Source organism: Pleurodeles waltl, chromosome 7 (genome assembly GCF_031143425.1).
Source record: "Pleurodeles waltl isolate 20211129_DDA chromosome 7, aPleWal1.hap1.20221129, whole genome shotgun sequence".
Classification (NCBI taxonomy): Eukaryota; Metazoa; Chordata; class Amphibia; order Caudata; family Salamandridae; genus Pleurodeles; species Pleurodeles waltl.
Genome location: NC_090446.1, coordinates 1,439,711,826 through 1,439,737,849, shown reverse-complemented (window position 1 = coordinate 1,439,737,849; position 26,024 = coordinate 1,439,711,826). Strand labels below are relative to the sequence as shown.

At 43.7% G+C, this 26,024-nt stretch overlaps 1 protein-coding gene across 2 annotated transcripts in view; it reads right to left on the bottom strand.

The window, feature by feature from the left end:
• Positions 1 to 26,024, bottom strand: part of LOC138246455 (putative methyltransferase DDB_G0268948) — a 130,116-nt gene that overhangs the window by 72,970 nt on the left and 31,122 nt on the right. For both annotated transcript variants that reach the window (XM_069201074.1, XM_069201075.1), the window contains 3 exons: positions 21,854 to 22,014; positions 10,858 to 11,071; positions 4,378 to 4,478 (listed from right to left, as the gene is read on the bottom strand). In XM_069201074.1, the coding sequence (XP_069057175.1) occupies positions 4,378 to 4,478; positions 10,858 to 11,071; positions 21,854 to 22,014 (476 nt within the window). The remainder of the gene's footprint in view (positions 1 to 4,377; positions 4,479 to 10,857; positions 11,072 to 21,853; positions 22,015 to 26,024) is intronic.

Sequence of the window (26,024 nt, the reverse complement as noted above, 5' to 3'; positions counted from 1 at the left end):
CCCCAACGATATTCTTTTTCAATGTACAATTGGGTCATATACTAACGAGCTTTTCTAGTGTCCCAAGCCACATGTGATTGCACTGATCATCCAAGATAAGAATGAGGTTTTTACCTTGGATTATAGTTTTGTAATTTTGATTATTTTTCGTAAAGGCAAAACTACAAGTCATAAAGCAAAATGAGCAATACAATTAACAGCCAGCATGCCATACCTACAACGTTAAAAGTAAGTATTTACCAGACTAGGCTTACCCCAAACCATGATTTTTCATGATGAGTAGGATGGGAGCGAACAATGACTTCAGGCTATCGAGGGCCTTCGGAACAGCTGTAACAGTACACCACTCTTAAAACAATAGCTTAAACATGTGCAATATGGACGTTTACAGCATCAGCCCAGTCTGCCAGTGTACAGTGTTCCATATGTAAAAGCCACAGAAAGGGAGTAATTATCTCAACTGTCATTTTTTTCAAATGATATATCTTTTATCCTTCTTAACCCCATTCATTACATCTTGCATTACCTGCACTCCACAGAAACCACCCTTTTTCCATTCTCATGCTTACACACCAGTCCGCCACCCTTGAAACCCTCAATTGCATTAGTTTTTGCTCATCCTTAAGTCCACAAGGCATCAAAGGTCTGATACACAAATGGCTCACTTCTTGCCTCTCTGATTGATCATTCTCGGTTAAATGGAATGCTAAGAAAAACACTTACCCCCTTGGTTTGCTGAGGCTCGATATTTGGAGCCCTACTTTTCGACCTCTACACCTCCTCCTCTGGTGGTGATATCTTCTCATTCAGATTCCTCTTATCTGTATGCTGGCAAAACACGTCTTTATACTTGCCTAACTGTGTACCACAAACATAGTCATGCATCACTGACTGGTTTACTGCTATCAGACATTAGACAAAATAATGATCAATAATTTCAAACTCCTCTAACACTATGGTCCACACTTTCTCTCTACAACATTTCCCATCTCTCTTACTGACCTCATCCACTTTCCCCGATTCTGTAATTTGAATCCTTAGCCATAAACGATGGTGTTCTTTTCGGTGCAAGTATTAAAATGGAGCACCATAATAGCCCACTGTCACTAAGCCGAAAATCCAACTTTACACAAGTTTGAAACACTTTTATTCAAAGCAACCTACCTCTATGACCTCATATCCTGAAACACCCCTATCCAATACTTATGATGCACTAACAAAAAACTTGTGCTACACTTAAGTGACCATGCGCAGCCTCCAAGTTCCGATCTTTTCATTTTTCATGTCCTCTTTATCCTTACTGTAGGAAGCTGGCTCCCTATATGATGCACGAAAAAAAGTACACCGTGCAGGGAGTCCAGTAGATTCCCCTGCTGGTTTGCAGAGACAAAGGTTGACAGGTCTAATGCTCTATTTGTGGTACTGTGGGCGAGTAGTTAGGCTTATCAAGGAGTTGTGTTAAGCATTGGTTGTACGCACAGAGGCAATAAATGAAACACACACACTCAAAGAATAAATCTGAGACCAATTAAAAAAAAAAGAACTATTCTTTTTATATATATGTTTCAAACCCAAGAACTTCGTAATAAGGTAAGTAGAATTTTAAGCATAAATACTTTGCAGTTTCAGAAATCAGCACTTAGTGTAATTCTCAGAGTTCTTTCAATGGTATCCTATAGAAGAAAACAATGGTCAGCAAACACAGGTCTAACAACGACTTACAAGGTCGAGTTCAGGGAGCAAAGGTAAGTACTGGGCACTGATCAGAACCACACCAGCTTGTCACACTGGGCAGCACTGGGCCAGCCAGGTGCAGGGGTGCAGTAATGTGTCGGGTGCCCAATGGTTTTCTATGGGAAGGTGGGCCTCATAAAGACAGGCTGCAAGCTCTGGCTAAGACCCCAGTTGGTGACAACAAACAGGCAGGTAGTAAACTTGGGGTGCTTGGGACCCTAGGTGCACCTTCGGTCCTTTTTGTCAGGACCCAGGGGCGATGGATGCAGGGGTGTCCTTAAGCATTAGGTTTTTCCATCCAGGAGCACTCGTGGTCAGGGGGTCCTGTGTGATGAAGTTGCAGGAGTAGTCAGGGAGTCCAGCAAAGGTAGAACCCGGGTGAACTCGGCCTTGGCAGAGTCGGGGGATGTTGATGACACCGGTGACCCACCTCAGATTGTGCTGGGGGCGACAGGTGCATTGGTTGCTGGAGGCGTTGGGTTTCCACTCACCACATGGCTGCAGGAGAAGGAGGGGGGGCTGCATGCAGAGGCTGCACGTGTCATAGGGGAGTCCAAGAGAGATGAAACTCAAGCGGACTGACTCTGTACAGCTGGGGAACCTTGCTGGCACCATTGGTTTGCTTTGCCTCGGTTTGTGGACGTTGTGTGCAGATGTCACTTAAGGAGTCAGATCTCTGCTGTTCTTGAGGCTGCAGAGTGTTTTCTTGTTACTTTGCTGCTGAGCAGGCCTGCTGCTCAAGGGAGTCTTAAGTCTTTTTAGAAGGCAGGCAGTCCTCCTGGGTTTCTTGGAGGCTCAGCTGCACGACGTGATATTTCCTGGGGCAGAGTTCTGTGAGGTCCAAAGGTGGGCAGGCACGTAGGGCTGGTACTGAGTCAGCTGCTGCTTCTTTTCTCTTCTGCAGGGGTGCGACTCTTCTTTGTCCTTGCTTCGTAGGTCGAGATCTGACTTCTAGGGTGCCACCTGAATACTCAATTTAGGGGGTGTTATAGGGAGTGCCAGGTGGTAGCCAATGGGTTGCCCACTTTAGGGTGACTACACCCTTCTTATGACCACCTTACCTGGGAAGTGGGCGTAACCCTAACACTAGTGGCCCAATTCCTTCCATACAAGATGAAGGAATTAAAAAAAGTAGTGTCCACTTCAGCTCGCCCACCTTAAGGGGGGCAGGGAGGGAGAGGACTGGGGCAGAATCAATCATCTCCATTTGGAGAGACCTAGGTTGGATTTCAAAGGCGGCTAGGACTTTGAAGCTCCATGCAGTGGAATGTGCATCCTGCCCAGACAAGGTGATAGCACCTCTGTCAAGAGCAGCTCTCTTCTGGGCCTCCAAGAGCGTTGGCTCTCAACTCAGGGGGCCGGAACACTGGCTAGGGTGTCTGCATTGGTTTTGACCAGTCAGTGAACATATCAGTAGCTGGATAGTTTTTCAGAGGGCACCTGAAAGGTGCCCTCTGGGTGCAGTTATTAATAACTGGCATCAGTGATGGTTTATTAATCTGAGATGTTTGATACCAAACATCTTTATATTCTGAGAAGCCAACATGTAGTTGGGACACTCTTAGTGACCAGTGTCCAGCACATGCATTTAAATTGGCTTCCCTGGTCACTTACTATGTCTGAGAATCGACAGACACAGCAGGGGCAAATCTGCACATGTAATATAAGGCACCCTGCCTTAGGGCTCTAAGGCCTGCTAGAGGGGGTGACTTACATATATTACATGTAGTGCTTAGGGGAAATGGCACACAGGCTGTGTGCCATGTTGTGTTTTAATTCCGGGTGCACCTTGTCACATAAGGTTGGTGCCGGGTCCCTCAGAGTGGCACAAGCTGTGTTGCAGCTCTGAGGGACCCTCTTCATTACCCATGCCCTAGGTACCAGAGGTACCATTTACAAGGGACTAACAGGGGGCTGAAGGGCCTGGTCTCTCGAGTATGAAGTGGCAGAGTGTCTTGTTTTAGGGAAGGGACACAGGCACTGGGGACCTGGTTAGCAGGAACCAAGTGCACTCCAATCAAAGTTGCATTTAAAAAACAGGCAAATAGTGTGGAGAGGGTTACTCAACCAGAACCCAGCTCCCTACACTTACCATTAGGTATTCAGGATTCTTTATTCTTGCAAAAATTCAAAACAGCCCTGAAGTCACCTTTTGCTATGTAAGAGGAGACCATGACTATGTCTTGCTGTAAATATGTATAATAATCACACACGCTCACTCTAGTATCTGTTCCACTCACCTTGACAAAAAGAAAAAATATCTATGCAATTTCATCTAGCAAATATGTCATGTGCATAGTTATTGTTTTGCCATTGCCAAATTCACCCACAAAGGGTGCAATTCATCCAAACAACTGAAGTTCTTTTATACAAACTACTATAAACACCATATTCATCCTTGATTGATACATTGTTATAGATGTTACTGTAAAGAAATTCTGATAAAAATGTTGGTATCGGAGTCATATTTAGCTGAGTAGAAGTGTTTCTGCTAAGTCCCAAGACCTAGTTCACAAAGAACACAAGCCCAAATTCAAGACATGTCATATTTAACCACCATTACGTATCAGGGGCAGCAATTAAGGACATTGCTTAGAAAAAAAAAAAAATTGAAAAAAAAAGCAGCTCCATTCTTTTATCTACCTTGTCTTATCTGGAAATGGAATGGCATCAAATATGTCCTTGTAGCCAGACTTGACATGGGTGATATTTACAGAGCCGAATGGTACAAGAACATCCTCCACCTGCAATGTGAATTAAAGAAAAATACCTTTTCAGTCATTCCATAAAATCTATTAATACTTAATGCTATAAAGGACACAGACACTTTTATCAAAGGAAATCCATCACATCATAACAATTAAAAAGAAAAAACGAAAAAAAAAAAAAAAAAAAAAAAAAAAGAGAACATTTACTGCAGCAACGTTTCTGCGTTCAGAATAATTATAATATTTTTTTAGGAGTGCACAAAAAAATTCCAGGATTTCTTCTAAGAAAGCTTTGACATTCACTTCCTTCAAGGTAAATGCATTTGCAAAAGCATTTACACCTACTTATATGTATCATATGTTCATTAAGTGATTATAAAGCAGCGTTTCATAATCAAGGTCGACGGACCCCTTGTAGTTCGCAAAGCCAACTCAGGTGGTCAGTGACTGTTTAGAAAAGCAGATTGAAGAAGAAAATATACATGAAACAAGCAAAATACCCTGTAAAAGTGAAAGAACAAATTAATTTCGCGTCCCTAGCTTGATATGTGGGAGCAGAGAAAGTACAGCAAACTGAATAATGCATTAACAATTGGGCACCTCAAACGAATCACTGGTATAGGGGGACAAAAATAGGGCATGAATTGAGTGAAAGGCTAGGAGATATGCCAGAATCTAGCATATTGCTTCCTCTACGACATAAAAGTATATTTTACAAACAACATTTTGCTTTTCGTATGTTTGTAAAATACAATATGTCATAATTTGTGCAGTTGTATACAAGTACATGCCATTTATAAACCGCATAAACCTTAACAAGAGTTATCCAGGTGCTTTGTACACTTAACCCTTGAATGGAAAGACAGAAAGGAGTACAGACATCTCATTAGATCTTACAGAATTATTTCATAAAGGTAAGTCTTCAACTGTTACAAAACGCAGAACAATTTTTTGACACCAACAAGACAGGCATGGAATTCCAAGCTTTGAAGGTAGTTACTGAAAGACACTGTCCCCTCATGTTCCATGTTTTTTTGTATCTTGAAATGGAAAGCAGATGTTGAGGTGCTGAGTTCAAAGTCTGCAATGGTTTGTGCTGAACAAAAAGAGCACATGAAATTGCCCTTTATTGTGTTATAAATTGTTTTGTGGCAAGCATCTGGCCAGATGCAATAACATTAGTAATTACAATTACCAAACAGTGATTTTTTGCGAATCAATAGCATTTGCTGCCATCACAGGGATTGTGGCCTGCTAGGGTCACCAGACAACAATGTCTGATTTTTTTCTTTTAAAAGCATATATATATATATTTTTTTTTTTTAAATATAAATGTAGGTAGTTACCCTTAAAGGAAAATGTGATGTATTTAAAAAAAAAAAATGTTTCCTTTTTCCCCTTTAGTCATTTTTTATTTATTTATTTTAAGATTAGGCAGTGGTTAGTGGCACCACTAACTGCTCTACAAACATTTTAACCTTCTCAAAAGGGGAAAGGGTCCTCTTCGGACATCTTCCCATTTGTGAATGGGTTACTAGGGGCCAGATGTAGCAAAGGTTTTTACCCATTCTGTGTCTATGGTCATAATCATGTTCCAGGCATTAGTAAACGGTTGATCCAGTTCCGAGGAAAGGGAGGGGGGGGGGGGGGGAGGGGGGAATCTGTAGCTGCAAACTAACACATGGCACTGCTCCTGGGCTGGAGAAGCCGAAGCCCAAGCCCAAGGAAATAGAGTAGGAAGGTCAGACCTCTGAAGCCAAACACAAGAGGGACCCCCCCTACCCCCCCTTTGAGGTTTTGGTGTAAAGGGATCCAGCAAATGTGCAACATGGGAAGGAGCGGAGGCTCCCAAAGAAGGTCTTTTCATAGACCACTTTAAGCAGTCACCTTAAAATGCCCAGAAAGCAATGCAGGAGGGTTGTGACAGGGGCAGAGGGAGGATGTGCCACCTTAGGATTAGGCAGGGCGCCTGGTTTCTAGACCTTTCCACCCCTCATTTACAAATCCCTGCACAAGGGCAACATTTTTCAGGCATCACTGTACTTAGGAGAGATGATGGTGAATGAATGCCTAGCTAGAAGAAGCTACCTGTTGCCTGGAAGAATGGACGGAAGGACATCGACTTCAGCTAGGTTGTCGGACTTGAATGTGTTTGTTCAGTCCCAGTGAAGCTGGCCTGACTTCTATGACCTTGCCCTTGATTCCGTTATGCTGACATGTCTTTCAAGAAGCCAAATGATTGTGGGACCTAAGGAGTGTGGCAGGGGAGGTATTTGGATTGTTAGCTGTGGAGAGGCTTTGGAAGTTGTGTCTTAAGCAGGAGAAAGCACCAGAAGCCCGGACAGAGGGTAGGTCTGGTTTAAGGAACCAAATCAAACTGGCAGGCCAGAGCCTCATAGGGTATGCCTCCCTGTGCCAGCACCAACCCACTGACCGATGTGGGTGAAGAATACACAGAATCCTGCTCCTACCTGCGCCGATACCTGTGGGCATGAGCACTGAAGGAGCCTGCGGTATAGTGTGGGAGTGGGCTTCCCACCCTGCCCCTAACCCAAGAACCATGGGTAGTCCCATTAAAAGACAGGGGCACCCATCCTCTAAAAACAGAGCACATGTGAGCCTGTAGGACAAAGAATTGCCTATGCTGATAAGCAGCAAAGACGCTAGTACAGTATTTGGGCCACTGGGTAAAGAAGTGCACTATAGTCACCAGAGTTGGCCTGAAATTTGCACAAAGCTCTCCTGGTGCCTCCAGGTGGAAGAGGGGGCACCACCAACATTGTTCAAAGTGTGTTTGTAGGGCTGCTGGAAGTGAAGGACTCACATCTTTCACAACTAATAACCCCATTTTCTACAGGTAAGATACAAGGCTGTTCCTTTCCCCTGCGCTCCGCCCTTGCCCCAGAACTGCTGGCTTCTTTGATAAAGATGATCTGTTTAGAGGAGATACCATCCGATGAAAGAATCTTCCTGTGTGTGTGTGTATGATTCTATTGTAAGTCTGAACCACACATGACCATTGGCAGGGTCGCGCACATTTGAAGATTATTCAGGAAGTATTCTAATCTTACTATCAATTGGGATAAAGATGTATTGTTACAGTGACACTATATTATCCACCTCACAAGTTAACAGGCCCTAGAGGGAGGAAGTGGAGTTTAAAAAAAAAATATTTGGATATGAATGTTAAAAGGGGTAGAAAGGGTATTTCTGCACACTCTTCACCAGTTTAAAGAAGACTTTAGTCATTAGAGTTGCCTTCCCTTCAAGCTTCCAAGTTAAGCAATGTTACAGAACATGCCATTATAGTCTTAAAGTCCTAGTACATCCTACGATATGCCAGATCTACACAGTTATTACTGGGCCCTGCACCTGGCTGAGAAAAGGAATGGGCCTTCTTAGTGCAGGAACACTATTTAAGGACTGACAGGCATGTCTTAAAAGATAAAGGGTAACCAGCAGCTCTTGAGAGTACTGCTCAAGGCATACAGAGACGTTGGGGATAGGCTGGCACACTGCAACAGCTATCATGGGGTGAAAAAGGAGCAGGCATAGAACCCACTCTGGGTGGGCACTGCCTTGAAAGAACTGCATCACTTGGAGGCTTTTTATATGTGGGACGATAGGTATTCCCGCCATGCTTGACATTTTGAGACTCCGGAGGCTAAATACTTTTGTGCAGCTACTAACATTTTCAATTGGAAGATTATTCAGAGACCTCTGGTTTAGGCATGAACTAGTTATCAATATTCTGTTACATTTAATTCTATCACATACCCCAGGGTGGATCTCTGGCAGAGAACATAGTACTATCTGAAGCATTACTCTGAAGACAGCATCCTTAAACGATAGGACTTGTCAGTAACACATCACGCACATTAGAATGGTCTATATCTTGGTTTGAGCCAATATAGTGTAGATGACTAGGCAGGAGGACGATTTGCAATACCCCAGGGAGGTAGTGATGAGAAGTCTTTCACTTGTTCAAGTAAAAATCGTGCATAGGATATAATATACTAAGGTGCATTTCAGACCTCTTTCAGAGGGCCACAGGCCAGACAGAGGCTACTAAGCTCTAATCGTGGTGGTTGAGGTAGTTTGACATAGTAGGACAGGTCCAAAGATCCATCCTACTATGGCCTGCAACTGGGCTAAGTACAAGCCTTTTCACACCCGACACTCAAGATGGTAAGGGCAAGCTGTCGCACGTTTCTAAGGGAAGTATCATAGGGGCAAGTGATCAGAACTCAGACAACCAACAGACATAACAATGTATTGTCCCGCCTACTGTTCATCTTTGCAAAAAGAAAAGTATTCAAGCACACAGCAGATATAAATAGTATACAGTTCTATGGAAACAATTGAGGGTTGCAAATGAAGCTGCATTAAACATGCAGGTGCTTCACCCTCCTTCCTGGTATCATCCCAGCATCCTCCTGCCTTGGTCAACATCCCCTATCCGCAGTCTCCCAAAACACTACAGCTTTAGGCACGATTAGCCACAGGTGCAGATGGCTCAAATATACTCTCACAGTTCAAAAGTGTAACTCAGGTCAATGTCTCTTTACCAATTTGGTAAGCCGTCTCATGTAGGAGCAGCAGACTCATATGCACACGTTTACTCTTTACCCTGGTACAGGCTAAGCCCTATGTTTAAACTGCTGCTTTATGTGGCAGTATTGGCTGTGCTATGTATATATTTCAGACACCTGCCTTGTGGTAAGGGATCCACCCCTGTGTGGGGCTGTACTGGGAGCATCACTTGATGTACAGGGAGTCAATTATGGAAACGGATATACATGGCAACTCATTTCGGGCAGCAGTGGTCTCCCAGGCAGACAGCAGACAGTTTGCTGGTGCCCCAGTTGCGGTCTCCAGGCTGCATCAGTCAGACTACCAGACAAGTAAAGCGATAACAGACCCTACATGCTTAGAACATGATAACGGTGGAGAACAGTACAGAGGAGGAAACAGAAATACATAGACAGAACTAGTGCTTCCAGAGGTAGGCGAGATTAGGTGCTCTGGAAATGCCACAGTACAACTGTGTCTACCAGTATCAATCGGAGGTTAGTAGTGGCAGTCTGGCACTATCTGTTGCGTTCATTACCTGCATTCACTTTTATTTTCACATCCGGCCTTTCCATTCCCTCATCCTTGCTGTTTTCCTCCCTCCTCAGTTCCCTTGGTTTCCTAGCCTATTTGGCTTTTGTCATTTGAAGTGTTCTTATGTGTGTTGTTTTGTTTCCTTAATCCAAGACTCAATCCTTGCTTGTTCTGTGGGTGATGTTACATCTTAGTTTGATTCCTCGTGAGAGTCCAAGTGCGCTGGTGGACTAGTTATAGCCTACCTGCATCCTGCAGTGGGTGAATTATCAATCCCTCAATTGTGACCAGAGATACTCTGCCTTATGTAATCCAGTCCAGTTTTCTGATAACACTGCAGGAGTGGGTCTCTTTCTTCCTCTCCTTATCCCATTTTTCCCCTACGCTCTGACCTTCTTCACAGACCTTGATATATTCACAAGGGGGTAAGGCAGACCCACAGGGGGAGGAAGGGGAGATTGCACCCACCATCTGCACACCTGCATGAATGTAGTGGTGTCATTCTGGTATTTGCAGCTCCAAGCTGATCATGGCTTATCACTTTGGTGATAGTACAGCTTTCACTCACAGTATCGGCCAGGGCAGAACCAGACTCTGAAGCACACTGCTGGGCGACATGGTACCATTTGTTCTGGTGAAACGTTACTGCAGCTTAGACGAGAACTGCGCAGAGCAATGGGGTGTGAGAAGGGGAGCCCTGGGTTACAGGACCCTTCATGACGTAAGTCAACCCTGGCTTCACGCTCCGGGATAATCTGTTTTCTCTTGAGTGTTCCTCATGCCATTAGGGTGATGGTGGTCATGGTGGCATAATGCAGATTTGATGAGACAAGACAATCATCTCTCTAACTTACTGTACATCTTCTTTCATGCCTGTTGTCAAAGCCTTCTTAACAATGTACATCAACTTTCTTCTCACAAGAAAGGCAAGAAGTCATGTAATACTAGAACCTTCCTTAGAGGGTGGTAAGAATGTGTTGCTTGCACTGGTGAAACTTTAAAGCAATAATCCTCCTGAGAATATACAATGGAGCCCCATACAAAAGAATAACACGTTTTTATTTAAAGTAATGAGTTACATTTATAAAAACTGCAGTTTTAATCCAGACTTCCCAAAAGAAGTATATCTTGTTAAGATACGCCTCACCAGACGATGCCTTCCCAGGCCATTATCTATACACACCTTTACCCTGGAAATTCATTGACACGAAGAATGTAGTTACACAAGCAGTAATGCTATTGGCATGATCCCACAATGTCAAGACACTTTAGTCCTTTTTTTGCCCCCTCCATTTTTTCATGGTCTCACCTCACGGTAGATTGCAGTCAAGTTATCAGAACAGTCCTTCGCATGAACTTCCAAATGCTGAGTGTAGGTCAGCAAGGCCATACAACCGTGAGGTTTAAGGACTCTGTTCGCTTCCTTCATGAATTTCTCAAGGTTGAACCAGTGCGCTGCTGATGATGCTATGACGAGATCCACAGAGACATCTTCGAAAGGAAGCTCCTCTGCAGGGCTGACACTACACAGTGCAAGAAAAGGTCGATTATGAATAGGGGATTGCATGAAGAAGGACTTAACACACTGAGGAGACGCATTCACAGTGCAGGAGCTAGGTAAGTAAGCTTGTTCATTGTCAGGTTTAAAAATAATATCCTAGAATACTCAAGTAGTGAGATTTCACTTTCACTGAATTCAAGCAAGAAAAAAAAGGTAAAGCAAACAGAAGCTCAATAAACAGAAATTCCATATATCCCAAAAATTTAAGACATTTTATTAAAAAAGGTACACAAACACAAAATTAAATATGACAAAAATAAAGTACCCAAACGTGGTCAGATGAATGTTAAACGCAAATACTGGGTTGAAATGCAGAATAGCATATACTGCATGCCGAATGACGCTGCTGAAAAACAAACAAATTCTAGAGACGACCATCGTTAGTTGGAAGGCAATGCCTCTTTTTGCATGTTCACCCTTACATTTTTGGAGTAATGACGTTGGTTTTTGGACTCCGAGTGCACTGAGGCCTGCTAACCAGACAGCGGAGGTGCCTAAACCCCTTACAAAGTGTATGTTGAATTGGCTATCCCCAACTGGCAAGTACTGACTTTCTCATATGTCCCTGGTATATGGTATGCAGGGTACTAAGGGCATGTAAGGCAGAGTGTCCACCCAGGGCATCTTTGGACCACTGCCTGCTCTTAAACTTTCTTTGCATGCATTCACAAAGGGGAAGGGGCCCCTTGGGCCCCTCTTCCCTTTTGAGAATGGGTTCCCACCAATTTGAAATTGGTGGTAACTGCAACTGTTTTGCGACCGCATTCATGGTCACAAAACAATCGTACATACCACTGCGAGTTGCTATTAGGAAGGGATGGCCTTGGCACACTCCTTCCTAACAGTGAGTCGCAAACCCATTTTGAGATTGGGTAAATAGATTACCGAATCTCAAATTTGGGTTCGTACATAGTGAAATGCTTTTTCTTGGACACAAACGGTCCGATTCTGCAAACCAGGCAATTTGTGACCAAGAAAAAACTACATACATCTAGTATCTGCACTAGTATCTGTAATGAGCTCCAAAGTTTAGAAGCACAGAAAGAGAAAAAGCAGCTCTAGTCCTTTTCAAGTTGTTGAGTCTCATAAGAAAAACATTCTTTGGATAAGCAAAGAACTTTGGTGACATACAGGGGACAATTCTTTGTTTTTAGGTAGGGCACAATGACAGATGCATAAAGCGTTGAAGATGGAACACTTGGCCACGGACAGTCAATGTGTTGACTACAAATGAGAGAAAACTGTGGAAGGCAGAGGAAGACCCAGGATGAGTCAAATAGCTGCATCCTGGATAATCAGAAGCCAGTGAGAAAGACTGTTAGCAGACAAAAGCATATTTCCTGTAGTCAAGGCCTCAGAGGATCATTCCTTGGACTACAGAATAACAACAATTAGAAGGAAGGAAAGGAATCATTTTTATGTAGCATATAGACATATAAAAATCAGAAATAAGAATCCCAATTGTTTGGTCACTAAAATCAGTGTAAAATTAAATACGAAGCCCAGGTTGCCGGTAAGAGGCACAATCCACCAAAGACGGAACAATCTGCCTCAAAGATTAACATCCCTGTTTTGTCGACACAGAGCTTTTAGGAGTTGATTTTCATGCAGAATGCCAGTTTCTTCAAATTCTTCTTAAACGAGATGATGATTTAGGTGCCATTGGTATTTGACTAATGATAAAAAATATAAACAAATAAAAAAAAAAACAATAAAGAGGCTATATGGGCAATATAAGTATTTAAGAGTAAGGCTCAATGATACACCCCATGGTATCTAAAAAAAGATAGAGGTTTAAATGAAGACCATTACTGAGAAAGATGAATTGCAGATGGATCCGTCAAAAAGGTGTGCAATCCCAGCCAAAGGTTTGCCACAGAAGATTAGTTCACAGTCATGGATACATACACAAACACCGAACACTTGTCAACTGCAACAAAAGAATAGATGTTGCTACAATGGTAAATAGTAAGGGACGTAGAAGAACCATGATGTGCTAGAGATAGGTAATGACTTCCTTCTTTTCTTCTCCTTTATCTAAATATGCACAGACTAATCTACCGAGCTGTTTCATGAATTACATGTGTGGTTCAAATAGTCACAGTAAACAAAACTTTTTAAAGTTCATACATGCTTTGCACTGTAAATGGAATTTCCGTACTTTTAAGTGTGAATAAAAGGTTTATTCACAATGGATCTGCCTTTTACCAAGGCATTTTACCATAATGAAAACGTTTTTTTAAGTTGGTAAATGGCTAATGCTACGAAACTAGAAAACCTGTACAAGATAGCAACCGGACAATGGATGAGCGATGTTGGAAACTGCCAAATATGGAGAAAATTAAGTTTAAATAATAAAAAATAAACTCTCTAAAGAAACACATATCTGGGAAATGGATGAGGAATAAACATGTCACATCAATAACCCCATTATCTTGATATTAACATATGTTCAAGAATATAATTTTGGGTAACTATCTAAAATGTTTGATTTGGAACGTTCATTGAAATTATATTGCAGTGTTAAGAACAGCATGTGTATAGGAGAAAAAAAGTAATCATTAGTCTGCTTTAAATAACTCGGAATAAACCTAAATATAAATTTTCTAGCTGCAAGTGCAAACAGCCTACAATACAAGGAGTATCCTAATTCACCAGACAGGAATCACTATACCACCGCAAGCATTTCACATGAATACTCCACAAACACATTCAGATGCAGTTCTATATTTAATTCATATAGGAGTAAAGGGAGAATTAGGGCCACAAACCACACAAGTTACTTACCTTTGTTAACTCTCTTTCTGGTGGACACTACCCTCAAATTCCTCACCTTAGAATACCCCACCAACTAGAATAGATCTGGAAAACGTTTACCAGTAAGGGTTGTGCACACCTCCAGGTGGTGCTGAGTTTGTGGAGCAGACTCAGACCAAAATGTTCTGCAGGACCCGAGAAGTCACAATGGCCTTCCAGCCGGGCCCGGCTGTCAAGGCAGTACTGCTTCAGAGACATATACGCACAGATGACCCTGCACAGCCTAGCAGATGTCAAGGACAGGCACTGTATGTGCCACCACCGTGGTAACAGCCTTAGCCCTGGTGGAATTTTTCTTTGACCTTCTGTGGCTGCTTCTTGTTCAGTAAATAGCAGATCTTGATGCAGAGGACTACCCACTGAGGCATAAATCATACATGTCACTTGGTATGATCAGTGTAAAAGCTTAAAGCCCTTTTGGAGGCCAGCCAATAAAGCCTCTCCTCAGCTTTTGAGGGGTGAGGGAGGTCAAAGATCTTAAGCAGGGTGATAAACTGCACAACTAACAAAGGAATCACAGCTTTAATACAAAAATGCTGTCAGAGTGCTCAACACCAGTTTGAAAAAAGGTGGTCTAGGACAGATGTACAGACAGTACCTGAAGCTCCCTCATGCAACAAGGTGAAATCATCGCAATGAAGAAGGTAGTCTCCAAAGTGAAGAGATGCAGCGAGCAGGTTTTCATCATCCCATAGGGTGTATACAAGAGAAACACTGAGCAAATGAAGACCCTTCTGTGGCATCACAAACTACTTCAGAGGAAACTTGTGTCAAACCTTTAATAAACCACATTAAAACAGGTGATTTAAATAAGGTTGGTTGGTCTGGCACACATAGAAAGGTCAAAAGGGCTGACAAATAACCTTTAATAGTGCCCGTCGCAATGCTTCAGTGGGCCAAAGACAAAGCAAACAAAATAACATCAGATAGAGAGTAAAGCGACAATCTTGTGGTTACCACACCAAGCCACAAACTGGTTGCATAGCCTGGCATAAACAGACTTTGCAGAAGGGCGACTTTCAGTGAGGATGACATCTAGCACTTCCAGAGGCAGATCAAATGCAATAAACTGCTGCTGCAGAACCTCCATGCAAGGAGGTGTAAATTGAGTAGATTTGGCTAAAGGACCCTGCCCCGATGCTGAGACATGAGGTCCTCCAGTAGTGGTGACATGTTCAGAGGATAAATGCTCATACCCAGATCTGGGTAACATACTCATGTGGCCCAATCTGTGGACATTATAATGACTTGGGCCCAGATGCTCAAACTATGTAGGAACCCGCATTAAGCGAGGCAGTTTGGAAGGCATACAAAAGTCTTGAGTTCCATTCCAGCTGTAACCATCTCTTACTGAATGCTCTCATAGAAACTGTTGTGAGGGTACCTTAGCAGCTTTTTATGGGCACGTTATTTTACCATAGGCCTTCAGCCTGTGCCCTTTCGACTAGTTGCAATTCATTTTATTCATGTTTATTTTCTGAGCAGAAGCTCTCTTTTTTGGTGATGTTTTATTTTCATTTATCTTGTATGCTTCTAGCACAGGAACTGTTTTCATTCTTTTTACTCTGACAAGCTCGTTCTGTGCTCTGTTCAAGGCTGTCTTCAATGTGTTGCCGCACAAAGTGAAACACCACAATCTCTGCCACTTCACGGAAACATGTGTATTTTACTTTAGGGCAGTTTTCCTAGAACACTAGCTGTTTTATTATAAAACATCTGTGTCCCCTATACGTTAGAGGGAAGAGTTCCAGCCAGAAGATTGCCACCGCATGCTGTCATTCATTGCAGCCGTCTGCTGAGTCTTGATGTCTTTCTCTGCCTACATGAGAGAGGACTCAGTAGACTAACAGCCCTCATCGCTACTACCAAATCTAGGTATGGGGATGGTGTCTTCCTAGGAATTCTGTAGGGCGGATTAGGGCTAACACTGCTGTGCTCTGATATAGTAATTTAGTGGCATAGGTAGGAATCCCAACACCTAGCCTTCTGACACTATGGTGGAACTTTTCTTACGTTTCACTCTATCACGGCATTATATTACGTTTTATCATCCTAATCATTGCAGTACCTCCAATTTTATCTAGAACACAATTGATTCGATAAAGCATATTGGACCAGTCTTAGCTAAATTTGGCCTGTGCATGTCTGAGACGAACGTGACAGAGAAAAGAATGAAATCTGTTACACCACAATTTCCCTGAGAAGTCAGAATGTCATGCGCACGACTGCCACAGATCATCGCCACTTTAGGTGCTGGTGAGGTACTGCTAACTGGTTGAATGGTTAGGCCGACAGTTGTAACAAGGTGTGGTATATGACTAACTTCCCCACTGCCTGGTGGTGCTGCGGCCCTAATTCAGCAGCCCTGTTGGTATAATGCGAGCCAACACGTCAAAACTCCACACAAAACTTTTTACACTGCATGTTCTCAGAAGAGGCAAAAAGATCTAGCCAGGGTTCTTCACTGCAAAGATGCCTTGGCGCCACCTCAGTATGTAGTCGTCATTTGTGTTCTGCCAAACACCATTTGCTGAGCTTCTGTGCTACAGCATTTAAAGACCCAGCCAGGTTATTTGCAATTAGAAAGATGCCCTGACTCTCCAACCAACTCCAGAGGCACACAGCCTCCTGGCACAGTGCCCTGGATTCCCATCCACCCTGTTTGTTTCACTACGAACATGGCAGTGGTGTTGCCAGTCAGTGAGAACCTACATCGCCCACCATTTGATGGATCACAGGAAAGCCAAGCAAATGGCTCATACGTCGATTAAGTTGATAATCAAGCTTCCATTGGAGAATAAGGTCCTCTAATGTGGACAGCCCTTATCGGACCTTTCAACCCAGCAGGAATACGCTAGTCACTGCCGTCAGCTATGGGTAGGTAAAGAAAAGAAGCCTGATGCTGATCAAATTGTGGTCAAAGCCATCATTGTAGATTGTGTGCTGTCTCCTATGAGACCTGAACGCCATTCAAAATGTTTCCCTGGTGCTGGGCCACTGGAAACTGAGGTTCCATTGCAGTGCCCGCATATGCCACCCTAGCTTAGTTAAAGAGAACGCAGGAGGCAAAAATACAAAGAAACCTCAGAAATACTCTCACTGAGACCCAGGACTGAGCCAGAGTGTCCTGACTCGTTTCAATAGAGGGAAGGCCCTGAACTGTACCATATCTAGAACAGACCCAATGAAAGAAAGCCTCTGCGAAGGAGTCAGGTGCTCTTTGTCTCCTTCATCATGAACCCCAGAAATCTCGGAAGGTTTTTCGTCATTTGGGGATGTCGAGTTAGGGGAAAACTAGCACCCCATATGTCTGTAGAAGGACAGGTACATCCACCATTACTTTTGTGAACACCCAAGGGTCACTGGTGAGGCGGAGGTGAAGCATGGCAAACTTAAAATGCTCCTGCTTTACCTTACACCGCTGGTAATGTGTACAGATCATGTATATGAAAATACACATCCTGCAGATCAAAGGACATCATTCAGTTGATCAGGTCCAGGGAGGACAGGATCTGGTCCGGCAAAAGCGTTCTGAATTTTCACTTCTGCAGGTCACACAGAGGTTGATGGTCTAAGATGGGCCAAAGACCCCCATCTTTCTTATGCACAAGAAAACAAACGAGAACAACAGGTGTCTCCTATGTCCAAGTCTGGAAACCTCTCAATAGCTTCTTTGGACAGTAAAACTTGCAACTCATTCACCAGATTGGACTGGTGTCCCCCTGAGATTCTCAGATGTTTGGCAGGGGGTGGTGGGGGTCGTCAATCAGAACAGAAAAAAGGAAAGTAGATAGCCTTGCTGAATGATCTGAAGGACATGCTGGATCTCCACTACGGGACTACATCTTAGGGGGGGGGGGGCTTGTATGTCACCGGCTTCAAAAGGACTTGGGGCGATAGTGGCAGTGCTAGGGAGGCCGATGGTGCCAATACGCTAGGGCCTTAGAGTCGCCTCTGAATTTCCTAAATTTGTGAGGAAACGGTTTGGCAGGTGTCAAAAGACCCAGGGAGTGTGCAGTGCTCTTCTTTCTTTTAAATGTTTCAAGGCAGAATCTGCTTTTTTGCAATCCATCTAAAAGGCATTATCTTAAGAGGATAGTATGTCTCCAGAAAATCCTGTCAAAAGCCTCCACACGATGGCCACACTGGTGCCACCAGCCCTTTCCAAACCATCAGATGTATCGAGGCCAGCACAAATCATGTATCTGGCCACATCCTGACCATCTTGATTGGTCCGAGCCAGTAAGGCCCTGTGGTCTTCCAGGACAGCAGGCAAGATCTTGCTGGTCATGTCCCAGAGAGGATGCGGATATCAGCAGAGTAAACAGACTGCACTGACCAAGCTCAGTGCTAGGCTCGCTGAATAGAACATTTGTTTTCCAAATGCTTCAATTCTCTTAAGACTCCCTTATCTACAGAAGTCATATGGAATAGATTGGGGTTCGCCTTTCGAACAGAAGCCGGAATTAATAGAATATCTGGAGTAGGATATTTAGTGAGAAAATCAGGATTGTCAGGCGTCACTGACATCTGGCCAGCTGCCTTTTCACTGGTGATCAAGGACAGGGCTTTGACCAGGTTACCATTAAGGTGTCAATTACAGCCTTATTGAAAGGGAACAAGGGCTCAGATTTAGGTGGCCCAGGCTGTAAGATTTCTATAAGGACATTTGTCCTAATCTCAATAGAGGTTGGCTGTATGTCAAAGACCTTAACTGCTCATCAGATTATCACTACAAATAATGCACTATTTTGTTGGCTGTACAAATGGTGTGTTCAGCCCTGTGCCAGGAGAAGTATCAAGCTCAAATTGTCTCTCATGAGTACACGTACAAATTGTTATCATAATAACAGTATAAATCATCAGCCTTATCTTTCAGCAGTGGTAAGCTTCCGTCAGAATCAGAATCTAAAAGATAATGGAGCATCTGATGGCACATCCATCCTAGAACATGCAGATGAGAATCAGGCTGTGTGGTGGCAGATTGTGATTTTGCAACTTTATAGAGAGTGACATCGGTCAGGATTAAGCTGAAGTCGTTTTGGGGTCAGATATCAGAACCAGCACCATATCAATGTCCGGCATACCAGACTATTGGTTCCTGCAGATCCCTGGGACTCAAAGGCATGCCAGAGGGACCCAGAAGCACTCCAAGTATCTTCTGCATGGTCCCCTTAAGGGCGTAAATTTGCAGAAGCATCACAAATAGCCCAGGGAATTCATGGAGCACCGGAAGCAACTGTGGAATCGGCTCTGCAAACAGATCTGGAAGGGGACTAACACTGTGATGCACTTGTGTCTTCTCTCTGGATAGAGAGTGGTGGGATAAGGTAGAGTACTACTTCACTTTTTTGTGCTTTTATCTGGACTTTGATTTACACTTACCAGAGGACTTTCACCGTGAAATTGACCTCTTGTGGAAACAACCTCAGGGTTGGGAGTGCCTCTCTGCCTTTGACTTGAGTTGAACTTTCACATGTCCAACAACATCTTGTGCTCATTAGCATACAGGTTCACTTCTCAGTACTGGACCACTTTTAGGTGTACGAGGGCACACTTATCACACAAATTCAAGTCATGTCCCGAGCACAATCAGAAACACAAATCCTACGGGTCTGTGACTGGCATCTGTTTTTTGCAGTTGTGAATGGTCTGAAACTTGTAGTCTGAGAAGAAAACATCTTTCAATAGCATTAGTTCTGTTCATTAGGAGTTGTTGGAAGACTATAATAGAGAGAAGAGCTACTGGCAAGTTTTGGAAGGCACGGATAGAAAGGAAGTAATGCGTAGACGCATGTGTGTGCTTATATGCTGGTCCGCTCAGTTACTTCCAGAGTGGTACAGAGTCAACGCAGAGCGCACATCGATACGTGCTGGCACAAGTGAGCATTGCTGATGAAAGTTTTCCCGGATCCAGTCCAGCACCTAAAGCATAATCTAAGGTGCAGAATCTGCTGTCTGAAGTATCCATCAGAAAATCTTATTACAAGATAGAAAATCAATAAGAAAAACTGTAGTATTCTTCTCAATCCACAGGTTACAAGTACACCTCAACCATTCACTGTAGGAGTGGCCTCCAAGGAGCGAAAATGTGGATAGAAAAAAATAAATAAATGAAAATTAAATAAAAAAAATTTTTTAAAACACAGTGCAACTCAACAGTCCTGTTGAAAAGTAGGACATTATCCAAATCTGTCTGTTGTCCAACTGAGAAACGAGACAGGACGGGGCAGGTTAGTGTTATACAGGGAGTGCAGAATTATTAAGCAAGTTGTATTTTTGAGGATTAATTTTATTATTGAACAACAACCATGTTCTCAATGAACCCAAAAAACTCATTAATATCAAAGCTGAATATTTTTGGAAGTAGTTTTTAGTTTGTTTTTAGTTTTAGCTATGTTAGGGGGATATCTGTGTGTGCAGGTGACTATTACTGTGCATAATTATTAGGCAACTTAACAAAAAACAAATATATACCCATTTCAATTATTTATTATTACCAGTGAAACCAATATAACATCTCAACATTCACAAATATACATTTCTGACATTCAAAAACAAAACAAAAACAAATCAGTGACCAATATAGCCACCTTTCTTTGCAAGGACACTCAAAAGCCTGCCATCCATGGATTCTGTCAGTGTTTTGATCTGTTCACCATCAACATTGCGTGCAGCAGCAACCACAGCCTCCCAGACACTTTTCAGAGAGGTGTACTATTTTCCCTCCTTGTAAATCTCACATTTGATGATGGACCACAGGTTCTCAATGGGGTTCAGATCAGGTGAACAAGGAGGCCATGTCATTAGATTTCCTTCTTTTATACCCTTTCTTGCCAGCCACGCTGTGGAGTACTTGGACGCGTGTGATGGAGCATTGTCCTGCATGAAAATCATGTTTTTCTTGAAGGATGCAGACTTCTTCCTGTACCACTGCTTGAAGAAGGTGTCTTCCAGGAACTGGCAGTAGGACTGGGAGTTGAGCTTGACTCCATCCTCAACCCGAAAAGGCCCCACAAGCTCATCTTTGATGATACCAGCCCAAACCAGTACTCCACCTCCACCTTGCTGGCGTCTGAGTCGGACTGGAGCTCTCTGCCCTTTACCAATCCAGCCACGGGCCCATCCATCTGGCCCATCAAGACTCACTCTCATTTCATCAGTCCATAAAACCTTAGAAAAATCAGTCTTGAGATATTTCTTGGCCCAGTCTTGACGTTTCAGCTTGTGTGTCTTGTTCAGTGGTGGTCGTCTTTCAGCCTTTCTTACCTTGGCCATGTCTCTGAGTATTGCACACCTTGTACTTTTGGGCACTCCAGTGATGTTGCAGCTCTGAAATATGGCCAAACTGGTGGCAAGTGGCATCGTAGCATCTGCACGCTTGACTTTTCTCAGTTCATGGGCAGTTATTTTGCGCCTTGGTTTTTCCACACGCTTCTTGCGACCCTGTTGACTATTTTGAATGAAACGCTTGATTGTTCGATGATCACGCTTCGGAAGCTTTGCAATTTTAAGAGTGCTGCATCCCTCTGCAAGATATCTCACTATTTTTGATTTTTCTGAGCCTGTCAAGTCCTTCTTTTGACCCATTTTGCCAAAGGAAAGGAAGTTGCCTAATAATTCTGCACACCTGATATAGGGTGTTGATGTCATTAGACCACACCCCTTCTCATTACAGAGATGCACATCACCTAATATGCTTAATTGGTAGTAGGCTTTCGAGCCTATACATCTTGGAGTAAGACAACATGCATAAAGAGGATGATGTGGTCAAAATACTCATTTGCCTAATAATTCTGCACTCCCTGTAGATTCAGGAATGGACAGGCTGGTGTTATAGCACATCAAGTGCCAATTCGAATTTGTTCCAGAGACGAGTCTACTTTGCATGGCTTTGGCATAGATGCAGGAAATAAAAATAACTTACAGAAAAGACACGTTGGGAGGACTAGACATTTTCTTGGCCTCCTTTATCTGAGCTTCACTGATGTCTGTTCCAACCACTTTCTCGAAGTGAGGCGCCAGCACACAAGTAGTCTGACCTGTCCCACAGCCAACATCTGCTGCCAGCACAAAGGGCTTACCCTTCTGAAACAGAGAAAACAGTGTCCCAAAGTTTAACTAGTCTTTCACACAGAGGGATGCTAGGTTTTCCTATTAAGATAATGCCCCTGCATGCCGGTATGGCTGGTGCACCTTAGTTTGCATTTACATTTTATATTGAGTATTTCTCCGAGAAATTACATGAAAAAGAGTGTGGTCAATAGGGACTTGTATGGTAAATCAAAAAGCTACAATAGTACGGGTAGGCAAAAGCCACCTGGAAAGGGGGATGAACAAGAGGTTGACACTACAAAATAGTAAACAAATATTGTCAGGGTCCGACACTAGGATGAGTTTATGACCAGCTCATCCTTCCATGTACAGATGAAAGCTACTGATTCCTGGTTTGAAATGAATAATGAATATTGTGGCTCTTATTACAAGAGTTATTCAAGTGGGGAGACTCGAGGTTCCAGATGCATTGGAGGTTGTGGGTGGAGAGCTGAATGGTTTGGTAGCAGAAAGGACTGAGGGCAGTAAGAGGGGATTTATTGTGCAAGATCGAAATAAATTATGAGGAACTTTATGAAAACCAGGGCGTATAATTTTTAAGGAGTCCAATTGGCTATCAATAGTCATTATACTTCTTGCCTCTATTGAAGGTGCAGGTATGGAATGTGCAGGCAACAAATCGAAGGATTATACTATGGACATTGGAAAGAGCTATAAGTTAAAAGCAGCAAACATTTTTGAAGTGGCGGGCAAAATGGAATAGGATTTTGTGGATTATGCGCTGACAGAAGCAGGCATGGATGGAGACAGACAGGATTCTGGTGTAGATGTGCGAGTGGATATTTAAGGCTGCAGGCACTGCCTCTGATGCCCTGGAGTCTGTCATACCATGGCTCTGCAACCTGGGCCAAACATAACCCCTTCTGCACTTGACTTTCAGTGGTAGCGATCCAAGCTGTCAAAGGTTTCTCAGGGAGGTAGTGTAGGGGTGCATAAGCTCAGAACTCAACAACCACCCAGCAGCGCAATAAACGATTGTCCAAATAGCCCTTTACTTAAAAAAAGAAACGTAAATTAATACACATACTGAAAATGGAATACCATACAGGTATATTAACAGACAAGAAAGAATTAACTGCTGCTTGTGCCACATCGCCTTTGGATACCGTCCACCCCTTCTCCTTGCCTAAGTGCCCCTCCTCTTGTGAGTCAACACAGGTTTCCCAAGAAGTAGAGTGTTCGTGTGATACAAATCAAAGCTTAGGTATAACAGAACCCGATTTTAGTAATGATAGTGCTCAGTTTAGTACAGTCCCTTAATACAGTCTCACACCAATGCAGATCTAATGTTCTCTCTGTGGCCAGCAGGAAAACTGCCAACACATGACTCCACTGCTGAAAGGATTTGCTGGCTGCAGGAGCAGCTGGTGGTGAGTCTGAAAGGCTCAAGCTTCAGATTACGGTGCCCTAGGGCACTCCAGCTAGTGGAGTTACCTGCCCCCTGGACAAAGCCCCACTTGTGGCAGCAAGTCCGCCGGGAAAATTAGGGAAAACAGTGAGGAGTGACCACCCCAGCCAAGACCACCCCTAAAGTGTCCAGAGCTGAGGTGATCTCCTCCCCCCCCCCCCCCCCACACACACACACACTTTCAGAATTCTCCATCTTGGTTTGTAGGACAGGGACCAATAGGATTAGGTTTCTTCCCCCCTCCCCAAAGAGTAGGCACGAGGAGGGTGTTGCCACCCTCAGGGACAGTAGCCATTGGCTACTGCCCTCTGACCCCTAGAACACCCCTAAATCTCAGATTTAAGGGCCTCCCTGATCCCAGCTCACCAGATCCCTGGCGACCTAACAAAAAGAAGAAGGGCTGCTAAGCTGAAACCCCAGCGAGAAGAAGGAAGAGGACAACTGATTTGGCCCCAGCCCTATCGGCCTTTCTCCTGCTTCAAAGAACCTGCAAAAGAACAGAGATGCATCCAGCAGGACCAGCGACCTCTGCCAAGCACCAGGGGACTGCCCTGCACCCAAAAGGACCAAGAACTCCCATGGACAGCGGCCCTGTCCAAGAAGAAACCAACGACTAAGGACTCCCACCTCACTCCAAATGCATGAGTGCTAACCACTCTGTACCCTATGCCCACAGCCCGTGTCCAGGTGGCCCAACGAGCTAGACAGGATCCTCAAGCAGGTCTGAGCAAGTACCCACCCTGGGTTGACCTCTCCACCCCTCCACGACAACGCCTGCAGAGGGAGTCCCAAGGACCCCCCCCCGACCGCGAAAGGTCTGGGCAACAATTTCCGATGCCTTAAGACCTACTGCACCCGCAGCCCCCAGGCCTTGGAGAAACTGACACCCGGTGCAGCAACGTTAAGCAGGCGGCCCGCCTCCCTGTCCAGCCTGTGGTTTGCTCAAGACGACCCACTGGACCTCACCTGCAGCCTGTGAGTGACCACGGGGTCCCTTCATAGAGAATCATTGGAGACCCGACATCTCATTTGCACCGGGCACGCCGGCCTCCCCATTGACGCTGAGGGTGTATGTTTAGCGCCTACTTGTGACCACCCCCCCCCCCCAGTGTTCCTCCAAAGCCCCCAGGTCTGACCTCCAAAGACATCAGTACTTACCTTCCTGCAGACCTGAAACAGAGTGCCCCCAGTCACCGAAGGAGCCCATGTTAATTTTGCCTACACTTTGACCTTTGCACCCGGCCGGCCCAGTGTTGCTGGTGGTTGGTGTTTGGGGTTAACTTGAACCCCAGTCTGTGGACTTCCTAACCCCCAGAGACTGTAACTGTAAGTCAAGTACTTATCTATATATCGTACTAACGTTTCTTCCCCCTAGAAACTGTTTCTGAAAACTGCAGTGTCCATTTAAAAAAAAGATTATTGCCAATATTTAAAAAAACTGTATAACTTATCCATTTCAAACAAAGTACTGTTGATACATGTGTGAAATATGAATCTATTGAAGTACTTACCTGCAACTTGAATCTTGTGGTTCTAAAAATAAATTAAGAAAATATATTTTTGCTATATAAAAACAATTGGTCTGGAGTTAAGTCCTTGAGTGTGTGCTTCTTTTATTGTCTGTGTGTGCACAACAAATGCTTTGCACTACCCTCTGTTAAGCTTAACTGCTCGACCACACTCCCACAAAAGAGAGCATTAGTATTATCTACTTTAGCCTCTGGGGAACCCCTGGACTATGTGCACACTATCTCATTTTGATATAGTATGTACAGAGTCAGCTTCCTACAGTAGTACCTAGCATGAAGCACCCAGAACAGAAGCCAAGGAGGTGTAAGCTATTTGCACCTGTGCATGAACAGTCACACTGAACAGTGATCAGGGAAAGATAGAAAGCTCGCCCCTACTAAAGGGTCTCTTTTACCTTGAACAACAGAGACCATAATTCACACTTCACCCCCACCACCTTCTAAATGGCAGTGCTATGGGAAGACTAATCAGCAGCTCGGCTCAGCAAAAGCTCTAATCAAACTACTGAAAAATACTTCTCTCCTTTGCCCCACTTCAGTGTCTAAGTGTCTGAAAGAAATTGGAGCATTAGTTGTGGGGTTAAAGAAACAACCTCAAATAATAAACAGAATTCTCATCAGGGTGATCCACTAGAATCACAAAATAACCCTGTGCTCATCCCTTCCCTCTGGTACCTTGCCCCAGCGCAGTCAGGCTTAACTTAGAACCAATGTGCTAAATATTTATGCAGTACTCAAGCAGTAAAAGTCAAAACACAAAACAAGAAAAATCCCAATTAATTTATTAAAATAGAGAATGTTTTATTAAATAAAGTGACAGCAAAACAACAAAAGTCCAAAAAGTAGAACAGGAATGACATTTTTAAAGTTTGAGATACAATAGCACCAAAAAGAGCTAAGTATCAACTATGAGTATCAGGCTGTGCTAGTCTGGGTCAAAGTCAAAACGTTAAGGCCGCCTGCAGAGAATTACTTTCGGACTTAGAAAGTTTTATGGTAATAGAAAGTCTTCAAAAGGGAACACACAGCAGGCTGGATCCAAATAA